The 12,182-nt window shown below is 41.0% G+C and overlaps 1 protein-coding gene across 4 annotated transcripts in view; it reads right to left on the bottom strand.

Moving 5' to 3' along the window:
• The window catches only part of wdr7 (WD repeat domain 7), a 210,150-nt gene that overhangs the window by 139,539 nt on the left and 58,429 nt on the right, over positions 1–12,182 (bottom strand). For 2 of the 4 annotated variants that reach the window (XM_088630380.1, XM_088630378.1), the window contains 3 exons: positions 10,553–10,639; positions 8,113–8,231; positions 4,237–4,360 (listed from right to left, as the gene is read on the bottom strand). In XM_088630380.1, coding sequence (XP_088486506.1) covers positions 4,237–4,360; positions 8,113–8,231; positions 10,553–10,639 — 330 coding nt within the window. The remainder of the gene's footprint in view (positions 1–4,236; positions 4,361–8,112; positions 8,232–10,552; positions 10,640–12,182) is intronic. The other 2 variants (XM_088630381.1, XM_088630379.1) reach the window with 1 other exon arrangement.

Raw genomic sequence — 12,182 nt, forward strand, 5'->3', positions numbered from 1 at the left:
CTAAACTCTTTTGGGCCTAGACAAATTGATATAAACACTACGGTGTACATGTTGTGATCCTTGGTTTATTTAGTTACACTTCAGAGAACTAACATTATTTCAAGAGTCCCCCTCCATCTAATTATTTTTACATATGTTTGAGGGAAAATGAAACTGCTATTTATTGTTTTGCCCAAGCTTGTTCTTCCCAGATTTGTACATTAAACACCTAAAGGCTGAAAAAAGCTTTTCATAAAACAAGTAAACCAAGCATTTTTTTAACAAAATACCATTTTGTTCTGCTACGGTAGTTGTGCTTTTACTGTTCTAGCAATTTTCTTTGGTGAACTGCCCATCTGGTGCTTTTAAAACGGACTGCAAAACCTAGGACGGTTCAAGCTCGCATCGAGAGGGCGCCAGTTTTACTGCAGCAACGCCCAGTAAACGGCACGTTCCCTCTGCTGAACCCAGCCTGCCGATCGCAAAAGCCCCCTGGAGCCCACACCAGACCACGGAGAAGACCGCTTCCCCCTGGCACAGCCGCTCAAGCCCAGACACAGAGCGGCGATCTCGCTGGCCTCTCTGCTACGCGAGGTCAGGGTCTGGATTCTCCCTCTGCCACACAGGAAATTAAGCCGGCTCCCAAGCGGTGATCTGCACGGATGGCTGCCGATTAAGAGCGGGCTGCGGCCGGCAAGCCGGCTGTGACAGAAAGCCGGCCTCCTCCTGGCCCAGCCTCGCATCCAGGGAGCTGCTGGGCTGTGAGCCAGGACGGTTGGAAAACAAGGCGGAGGGGCTCATGTCGCAAAAGGTCCCAAGAAAGCACATGGGAAAAGGGAAACAAAAACCCCAGTTCTTATGCAGCGCTAAATCAAACTCACGGTTACGACCGGTTATCGGCCACGGAGAAAAAACACAAAGCTGTAATCTTACTACGCAACGGGCAGATTTCAAGTTATTCAGCTGAGGGTGTTGTCATGCAAGCGGGACACCGCCCAGGGGGGGGATGATGGCAACCAGTATGGCCAAGGAGATGCTGGCTTCAAGCACCGACTGCAAAAACGACAGAACTGGGACGAGGACTGACGGACAACTCCAAATGACCCTGGTATCCTGCTGGGATGCGCTGGTAGAATTGGCGGGGCTCTCATCACGCCACAGGGGTCCAGGGTTCGCTGACTGAGGCTAGCCAAGTTAGTGGAGTCCACCTGAATCCTATATACTGCAGCACCACTTACCGGTTGGTTTCACTGGAGTCGATAAGACCCACGGGCATTGATCATTAGTTCGCCTAGTTTGTGTGTTTGATTTGTGTGCGAAATCAAACCATTAAGATGGCAGGAAAAAAAAAAAAACACAAAGCGTAACTTAACGTATTCCATTAAAATTAAGTGATGACATCAGTGAAGCCTTCCCTGATGACATGACGAGTGACAGCCTGGTGTTTTAATTCGGTAAGCACAGAGACAGCTGCTGATCCACTGTGATCAAAATGACTCTTTCCAAGTATATCCAATTGCAGTGTAGATTTTTTTTTTTTCAGATGGACCTGTTTCCCTTTGCTTGGCTCTGCAATCCACACTAACCCAATCACAACAAATCAAGTTACCCAGCAAAAGTATTTGATCTGTTTGCACCAAACGGTAGTCTTGATATCATAATTTCTCTCATTTTCTGTAATAACATCAATAAAGCAGGTTACCGGACTTGAAGCCCAGGGTCAGAAAATATTCCTGCCCCACGCCTGATTATAACATCCCTCCAGAGAACCAATAAATAACAGCCGCATTCCTAATACTCAAGCCATTAGAGGAGAAATGAATATCGAATTACACAGCGCTCTGACCAATTCAAATCGCATGCAATTTAAAGCACAAGACAATAGCAGAAAAGGACCGTGAAATAATGAGGCTTCTTTACCACCCCCCAGTTCTCACAAATGCTTCGTTAATATCCCTGGAGCAAATTAACTCATTGCAGGGAACAATTAGCTGAGGCATGATTAACCAATGCATAATCACACCCATGCGTTGTACTGCCATATGGATAAAAAATACTCATATGTTTAATTGGTAACGTTTTTGCTTCGAGCTCCAAGAACGCCATACTTGACGCTACTAAATCTGCCCTTGGGTCATTAACTGAACTGCAATATTATTATGCAGACAGCATTTCTGGTTATATCACAGCTTATTACTGCTGCTAATTTGTTTAGCCAGTAAATAAAACCTGATAGCCAGTGACAGAAAGGAATATGCCTTGGCTAAGTGGTTAATGCTTTGAGTGGTCCCGCCACTGAGAAGGGGACATGAAATTCCCCAGAGCTGGCTGCTAAAGTTGTCAATGTTGAGAAATGAACAATGAGACCCTCAGAGAAAACATCTGTAAATGCTGGATTTTTCCTCTAACAGAAATCACACAAAATGTGAGTTGGAGGAATCAATCTAGATAAACTGCTTATCAAACAATTCGACATCTAAAATAAATTCTATATTTTCAAATATTAAAACCCTAACAGTGCGCATACTCTTGCAATCTCTCTTTCTCAAGTGATCTGTAAGATTGGCCAGTCAATACCAACCCATAAATCCATTCATCTAGATTGATCGTTTGCTATTTTCCATCTCTGCATTGCCCTGTTTATTTTAATATCGTTTTACCAATTACCTTGTACTAGTATTGGGGAAAAAAAAGAATACTGATCATTTGGCAGATCTTCATCAACTGGCTACTTTGAAGCAGCAGCACTTAAATCGGTTATTCAACTAAAAGGGCTTAAAGTAAAATAACTTTTGTGCTATAAAAATTAAACCAGTTTAATCATCATGAAAAAACTATGAAAAAAATCCTTATGGAAGAGCAACTAGCAAATGTTCCAGATATAAAGGAAGTCAATTATAAGGATGTGTAGGCTATTTCCTCACAGTTAAAGCAAAACACGACCTCAACAATGCTCGTCAACTACTGTATTTTACAGCATTTTTCTGTCCTGGACAGAAAATTACACCTGCAAAAAGTGTTAACAGACAATAATGGCACTTATATATACCAGTTTGCATGTGTTTTCATTAACTGCTGCTTGTACCTTCTTAGAAATTGTGGCAAAGTATCTATCTCAGTTCTGTCCAACTCATACCAAAAGAAAAACAAGGCAGCTCCTAGACATCATCAGTGACTTTCATGCCTCGTTAGTTACAGATAATGATGAAAAAGAAGTTGAAGCAGAAGCCACCAAAAACATTCCAGACTGAACCATGAGTGGACAAGATCATGGTAACCCACTGCCTGGGATTCAACAGGAGTACTATGTGCAAGACTTCTTCCACATAACTGTACTACACTCCAGCCTGTCAGTGGTTACTCTTCTCCTTCCTTCCCATGTACAATACGATAAGTTAGTGCCCGATTTCTCAAAAATCTGTCTTGCATGTTTCACAAACATGGAAACGTCCAAAACATACAAAATAGCACAAGCAAACATTACAGATAAATATAACATTACATAACAAGCCTCCGCCATATTTATTAATAATAATAATTATAATTACTTACAAGTGTAGTGCTTTTCTGGACACTCCACTCAAAGGCTTTACAGGTAATGGGATCCCCCCCTCCACCACCACCAATGTGCAGCCCCACCTGGATGATGCGACGGCAGCTATAGTGCGCCAGAACGCTCACCACACATCAGCTCTCAGTGGGGAGGAGAGCAGAGTAATGTAGCCAATTCATAGAGGGGGATTATTAGGAGGCCATGACTGGTAAGGGCCAATGGGAAATTTGGCCAGGACGCCGGGGTTACACCCCTACTCTTTTCGAAAAAAACCCTGGGATTTTTAATGACCACAGAGAGTCAGGACCTCAGTTTTATGTCTCATCCGAAGGACGGCGCCTGTTTTACAATATAGTGTCCCCGTCACTATACTGGGGCATTAGGACCTACATGGACAGCAGGGTGGGCGCCCCCTACTGGCCCCACTAACACCTCATCCACTGTTTTTCCCAGGAGGTCTCCCATCCAGGTACTGACCAGGCTCACACCTGCTGAGCTCCAGTGAGCTGCCAGTTGTGAGTGATACGGGTGCTTATTCCCTTCCCACCAGTCCTACAGGTACCCCCAGAACTGCACCCACCCTGGAAGTGTACTCCCGCCCCACAACCGCACTCAGCCTAGGTTCTAACAGAACTGCACATTTCTCCTTCACTTCTGCAGGTGTCCATAGACCAGCACTCCTTTACTGTGCGCTCAATACTTACGCGACATGACGCTGTCGACGTACTGAGGGAGGTACGGCGCCCACAGGTCTATGGTCTCCTTCCGGCCTGCCTGTCCGATCCTACGCAGTTCGGCCAGTAGTAGGGCCTGCGCGGCCTCCCTCACCTGCAGTACAACATGGGAATGTGAGCACAGTGCCTGCAAGGCCACACAGTGCAGGTCAGCAGCGGTACTGGAACACAGCAACCACTGCATCCTGCCCTATACAATGCAACAAGATGCCTCGGTTGGGTTTTTTTAAATCCAACTGCAAATGCTGCTCAGATAAAATGAATATGAGATTTTAATTATATGAACCAGGGTTTCACAATTCAATTCCTGGGGGGGCCATTAACAACCCAGGTTTTAATCCACCCAGCAGTGTCTTATCATGCATTTTATATCTACATCTACACTGGCTTACATTACACACACAAAACAAGGGCCTTAGATTTTTCAACCGATGCCAATGTTTTAAATGCAGTTTTTAAAGCACACAATGAGGTGTTAGGACAAGGGGAAGGATGAAATGTGAATGACTGCTCAGAAAAACACTGAAAACACTGAAGTGCACAGGAATAAATATGACAGTGTCTCTTCCCTCTGCAAAGCATGTAACTTTTAAGCATCCAGTCTCTTATCACATTAGCCACACAAAGCAAACCTGTGCTTGGGTGTAATTCAAACTGTACGTAAACAATATTGTTCATTATGGATGCAGAAAGACAAAAGTGCTCCCAAGGATGTGCATAAAAGACACTGAAGCACGCTTCCCTCTGACATTATCACTGCATCAACTGTGTCACAAACCCCATAAAAACATTTGCATAAGTACGATCTTCAAGCATGAGGGGTGTTGAGACACCCTTGAAGCAGCAGAATACTCATCCACTCTCATTAGAAGGGAAAAGTGTGACGTTACAAACATTTCAGACCTGGGGAGTCCTCTGTGTGGAGTTTGCAAGATCTCCCTGGGTTTCTCTCACAGTCCAAAGACAGACTGGTAGGGTAACTGGCTTCTGGGAAAATCGTGATGTCATCAGGTGTAGTGTTCTTTCCCACCCAGCAGGTTCCTTATTGGATGGCCATTCTAGTTTATTGACCCTTGACCCTGCATGTAGGGTCCCAACAAGATGGGTTCGCCCCTCAGGGTTGCAGATAAAGAGCTACTGAGGTGTTGGGCTCTTCATTACTGAAGATGTCAAGATGGGTTCTATTTACAATGTCCTGATTTCTGTTACAGAGTCAGAACATGCAGCCCATCAGAAAGTACCATCTAATAAGCCTTGCCCCTGCTGCATAAAGCAAATTCAATGAATTAATATAACTCGTACCTCAAGCTTGTTTCAATGTGTCCTGCCAAACTGTTGAATACTTGCAGTTTACCACATTAACAACAACCACTTATAACCATGCCTGACATCACTGTATTGTTATCCATTGGGAGGAAGGGTAGGTCAGGCAGTGGTATGTAAAATCATTTTCAATAATCCATTACAAATGTAGTTAGGCTAAATTAGTTTATTGAATCAAAATGCATGTGTGGTACATATTTATGAACTGGAGCCCAGTAATTGCTTCCTGCACTCCATAGCTGTTGCCCCAGTGCTCAAAAAAGCTGTTATCAATGTGGCTATCTGATTGCATGCTCTCATGTATTCATGGTAGACATTTTGCTGTGATGTACACCCATGCATGCCTCTCCCTTATCTGTGAACATAGCAATCACTAGCATAGGTAAGTGCAGTTCACCTGATCTCTCAGCGCGTGCCCCATACTGTTTCTCACTGGCTGCTCTTGCAGTCTGCAGTTGCTTCTCCATATGATCCCAAATTTAACCAATCATGTTGCATGTGCATACTGTCCCTTAAAGGGATTGTTGCCTGCCTGCCCCGATCTCTCCAGCTTATGCAACAGTAAAAGACATTTCAGCTATGCTAATAAACACATTTCCAGAACGACTCTTTACCCTGTGGTGCTAAAGTCTTTGTGTTTTCGCTCGCTTCAACAGAATAGGCCCCTCACTGTCCAGAAGCATTTTAAGTATCCTGTTTGGTTAAGTTACAGATTTACATATACAGTAAATACACCTTTGTTGACTCAGAATAAAGTTTAAACCAGTATTTATTAACCTTATCGCTCCGAGAAACAATTCTATCATTAAGACCTCATGTCTCTGTTATTCAATCAAAGCCTTTAAAAGTGAAAGGAGACTTTTTATAGGCCAGATAATGCAAGGCACTTCAACACTGGCTTAACAGCAGCCTAAATACTCATGACCCAGGCAACAGCACGGTATCATAAAACTCAAGAGGAAAGAACACAACGAGGTTTTTTGATTCAACAATTTTCCTTTGGCCTGAGCCTTGACTACATTTTGCCATCACAAAACCTCTCATTTGTTCCGACGGGAACCAAAAGGTTCACCAGAAAATGCAGTCTGAACGTCCCTCTTTCCTGAGCCATGCAACAACTTAGTTCTTCAGCAAAAGTCATTGTAACCTTTGGAACAGCCTAGATTATTACTTTGTCAGAAAGGTCTGAACAGCTAAATGAGAATAAAATGAGTATTTTTTGTATATTTACTCATTTGAAGCAGATTTTTGTAGAAACTTGCCTTTTATCTGTCTGAACAAAATACAAATCTTAAACACATTAGCACTAGAAGGGAAAAAAGTCTGTGCTAACTGGAATCTGACCTATATGGAAAGATTTATGTTCACTCTTTTTATGTTTATTTTTTAGAAATTGGTTTTGACTCCCATCACCTTTTTAGTCTTATCAGAGTACAACAAAATTCTGATAATCAAAACAGCTAATGCAATCAATATTTTGAGAAGTTCTGTTTATTGCGTGACATGATCCCTACCAACCCATAATGTCTCTAATCATAGGGCCACCTCCTTGCAAAAAAGGCTTTGGATAGAAGGGAGACTTCCTGCATACTCAACATGAACAACATGTAAGGTTGATCCATGGGGTAACATTTCAGCTTCAAAGGCAAACTGATCACATGCGGCGATTTGATCACTAATAAAAAAAATTAACACAAAAAAGGTTCTCGCAGGACCAAAAAGCCAAAGTGGGAAAAAATACGAAGGAAAATGAATAAACACCACAGACTTTTGAAGCCAGTGCTCATACCACAGCGAGCCAGCCCAGAGCCTGTTCCTGTTAACAAAGAGCTCTGTCCAATTAAGACATTGGAACCTCAGCTGCTGCCTTCACATCTTTCCGTTCAAAGCTGCACATTCAACAGAATTTCTGCCACAGCAGCAGAGGTACGTGTCAAGGCCATCTAGTCATTTATCAAATTGGAAAGTACTGAGCCAGTGGCCAAGCACCCTGCGTTTTTGAAACAGAATAAGTAAGCAGGCTGTCAATCGACAGAACCAGGACACGTCAAGGGGCAGTCCATCCTGGGAGACTTCAACACACAAAGAAGGTTACCCTCCGCTGGAAAACAGCTTTCATTTCCTCCAGTACGACAGACTGTTAATTGCTCTGTGTTCATTATCCTTCTGGAAGTCACGGGGAGGGAAAGCAACAATTTCTGTGTCCCAAGTACAAAGTACGCTTCCGCATACTGTAGGTGAAACTGCTTCCCTTATTTTAAAAGGACTTTTGGTTTTAGAGGTATAAATGTAAAGGTATAAAGGCTAAAGAAATAATAAAGTCACTACACTGCTTTCTGTGAAACAGGAAGAAGTAATAGCTGTTAAATCGCCATTTTTGATGGCTGTTAAAAAGGATTTAAGCACCATGAAATATTAAAAAAGCGTCTGAGTTCAACCCTCTTTGTTGAGCTAACAGCATTAAGTGTAGGGACCACCAAAGCTACAGGCCTTTCCCTTTTAAGTCTTCCTTGAAGAACTTACCTCCAGACATCGATCCTGCCACCTACGAGCCAGCATTTCCAAGAGAGGAGGTCTGAACTTGTCCAACCCCAGCAAATCAGGTAGCATGACACAGTGCATGGCAGCAAGCTGACTCCATCCTGTCAGGGTTCAGAAAACAGGCAACAGGAATAAGTCAGCTGTTCTTTGGAGCTCTGTCCTCATCCACACAAACACAAAACCACACAGCTTAACTCCAACGGCACAGTAGCACAATGACAACAGGAGAAACAGAAGAATTACACAAACAAAATATTTTTTTAGCTGAAAACTGCAGGAAGAGCCCTGTTCTTATATCAATCATTCGTATTCTATCATTAAGGGGAATTTAACAGAGAATTTTGACATTTACCTTACTCATTTGGGTCAGACTGTTAGCTTCTCTCACTGCTGTTTAAAGCTTTTAATTAGTTTTTGATCAGACTGAAACAAACTCAAAAGTCATCTGCTCTCCAGCTTCCTTCTTTCAACAAGCCGGTGAGACATAGCCACTGAGTTTAATGGCAGAATCGTCCAGTTTCCAAGGGGCAAGGGAAGAAAGTAAAATTTTAAAGGAGCTTTTTTTTTTGTTAAAAACTAAAATGTTCAATCTGTGACCTAAAACATAAAGAATTATCTCTGATACAAATGAATATCAAATCATGCATGAAACTATTGATGTCATGGGAAATGCACATTTTAGCTCATATAAACATGCAAATAATTGAAACATTTAAAAACATTTTAAATACAGAAAAACACTGCTGCAACTTTTTTTCATGCAATTTAAGGAATTCCGTTACAAATTACTGTACCTCTACTGAAATCCCTTTCTATCACCTAGCTATAATTATACACCGATAGACGTTTTTCATCTAGAGTTATTTAGGACACTTACCTCTACAAAGAAATTTGAGAGAAATGAATTGAATGAAAATAAGGAAATAAATTAATGAAATCTGTAACTTGTGTCTGTACCTCTACTACTGTGCTACAGCTATTGCGCTACGGACTACTGTACTACTACTGCTATGCATTTAATTGAGCAAATAAAACATTAGCATTAATAACATTATAAATTATACAGTAGAATTTCTACAATACTGAGATTATTTCTGCTACTTATTCAATATTTAACTGCACTGTTTCTGCAAGTAAATCAATTTCCCAGGATTCCAGTTTGCTAAAATGAGTAACAAACACTTGCACAATGTTTATAATTAATTATAATAGTTCATCCACATGAATATATTAATGTTTTCAAATGTGTATTCCAAAAGGATGAATATTAATGTGCTCAACAAAATAGTCATATTTAGCATAGAAATCAATTTCAATTCTTGAAGCATTAATTTGGAAAAATATTCTAATATTTATGCTTTACTCCAGAGATGCAAAATGTTACTGCCATTAATGTTAAAGCTACTGCTGTTTGTCAAAACAAACTGTGAAACAATTGTTATAGGGTTGGGCACTGAAAAAATCTTTAAATGGTCATATTATGAACAAAACAAACGTGCTAAGAAACATGGAATACTGTACTCTTTTTTTCACATCAGCAACTTCATTTTAGCTTACATTTATGCAAAAAATCAATTAAACTAGCAGATCATCCTTAAAATAAACCTCAGCCCACATCTCCAATACACGAGGCCCTATATTTTAAAGCAGACATGAAATTCTGTGATCCACGTGCTTCATTCGTGATTCACTCGAGTGGGCTTTACTACATCTTTCAAATAAATCAAAACAAATAGAGTTTTCACTGCATGAAGCAGTAACCATTTACCGAGTGGATATCCAGGGCGACTGGAAAAATTAACACAGAAGGAACAGAAGAAAAACACTTTCCACACCTGATTTGAAGATTTTAACAAATTTTGGCATGCTTCAGTCTGAGACTTCTCCGGGCCCTAAGTTTAGGCCACAGGGCTTTCTTGAGAGGTTCAGATTATAAAAACAGTGTTTCTCCATTTCATTACTACAAGGAACAGGCTGCCTTTGTAGGCAGAGAAAAAAAATCAGTTGAAATACCTTTAAACTTTACCCTATAAGAAAACCCAACAATGGGCAACAGGGAGGAAAAAAAAAAGAAACAAGTGCTCAAGTTAATGTCTTGAAATCATGGCAAGACAGTCGAAAAAGAAAAAAAAAACAATTACAGACCCAGCCAAGGTCTGGGCAGTTTTTTGGTTGAAGAAACTGTCTGAAGGCAGAGTGTTGAGACAGATACCACCCCACCCTGCCCCGCCCCGCCGCCGCCACGCGTGAAACAAAGCAAATGTGCAGTGTGTACTTAAATAGAATCGTGAAAAAGACACACCAAACTTGCGAGAGAGAGAGAGACGTGGACGACACAAAGACTCAACAAGGACTCCAGGGTGGACGCATGGCAAATGAGAGCAGAGGTAGTGGGGTAGTGATGAGGCAACAGGGCAAGTACCTTCATTGACTGAGGGACAGGCATGTAAAGCAGGGCCAGAGTGAATAGCCGCAGAACCAGCAGCAGCAGACGCAGCCACAGCAGGAACTTGCAGAGGAAAGGAAAGATAGAGAAAATGAACTCCAGGAGACTCAAGAGAAGAGGGAGAAACAGCGTTAGTAAGGATGAGGGAACAAAAAAAGAAAAGAAAAAAACAACCGGACAGTCACAGCTGAGAAAAAAAGGTTCCAACTCTGCAGTGACTCGGAATTGTAAACTTAACTTTATTCATTATCGGCAATTGGAAATATCGTGTTACTGGGGTAAATGTTTTGCCGTGCTAAAAGTGGAAATGGACTCAGAGTCAGAAGGACAGACACCTGTTAATTCAACTTTCTAAGCCCTCAACTTTGTATTTCTTGCTTGACAAAGGAATCTTGCACCTACCCAAATGGAAACTTACCACCCAATGAGTACCTACTGGTAACGTGCACCTGGTGGGTTGCTTTAAGTTATTCTGGATTCAGGTTTGGACAAAACCACTTTATAGATCTACACAGAATTTTGTCAAAGTAAGAGCTTTGCAATACTAATTTTCATGCATTTCAGTGAGAGGCATAATACATGAAAGCCCTAAATTTAACTTAAATTGTGTATGAGTAACTGTTCCTGTCAATAAATCTGAAAATCAGCTTTTCAGAATATGCATCTCATAAATTACTCAATTGACAACCCAATCTGTGCTCAGAGTAGTTTAAGAAATAGCCAATATTTGGAACCCTTTTGCTCAGCCTTGCAGACAAATTGGAGCATTATATGCCTGCGTCTTCCAAATAAGTTTTAGAATGCAATGAGAAATGCCAAATCAGATTTTTTTAATCAAAGAAAGAAAAAAAAGCTTTTATAAACACGTATTTTATTCAATATCATCATTCTTCTGGCAATGGCATGTACAAAGAACATGTTGTGTTTATTTTAGTCCACTCATACTGGAATTTTTAAGTATTTTGTCCTTCTGAAAAGTTACTACTACCTTAATTAATAATAGTAGAATAATAAGTTCTGAATTGGAAATGATATGGAATGTGATAGCAATGATGGTTTTTCAATGTTATTTCTACTTCAGTCTCCAGTAACCTACTGCAGATGAAATAGCAACAGGCCTTCATAGCTGTTGTTGAAATCTGCAAAACATTACATATGGAGTATCAGACCATCCAAAACAAAGGAGAACAATGTTTTACACAAACATCAATTTGCTTTTATCAACAGATAGAATGTTGCAAAAGAGCAGATGGTGGTTTTAAAAGAAAATAAAATTAGAAAGTCATTCTAAAACACCGTCTTGTGAAGGAGATGATGGAAATAGTTTGCATATTTCAGCCGGCATGTATCATCTTTACAGTCTTTAGTGAGGCGTCTTTAACATACTGTAGCCTACACGAGAAAACCAGGGCTGGGAATTGGTGAGGTACACATTGCCTGGCATGGGGCTGGTGCTTTACCATCTTTCCCATTTCCCATTTCCAGGCTAGAAAGGTACAAACTTCATTTTATGTCCATCTCCATCTACCAAATCCAGAAAAGTTAGAAGATGAAGAGAAAAGAGAGTTTGGTGCTCCCAACTATGTTAAAAGCAGGTGTCAGTTCT

This window comes from Lepisosteus platostomus, chromosome 4, assembly GCF_059453375.1.
Source record: "Lepisosteus platostomus isolate fLepPlt1 chromosome 4, fLepPlt1.hap1, whole genome shotgun sequence".
Taxonomy (NCBI): domain Eukaryota; kingdom Metazoa; phylum Chordata; class Actinopteri; order Semionotiformes; family Lepisosteidae; genus Lepisosteus; species Lepisosteus platostomus.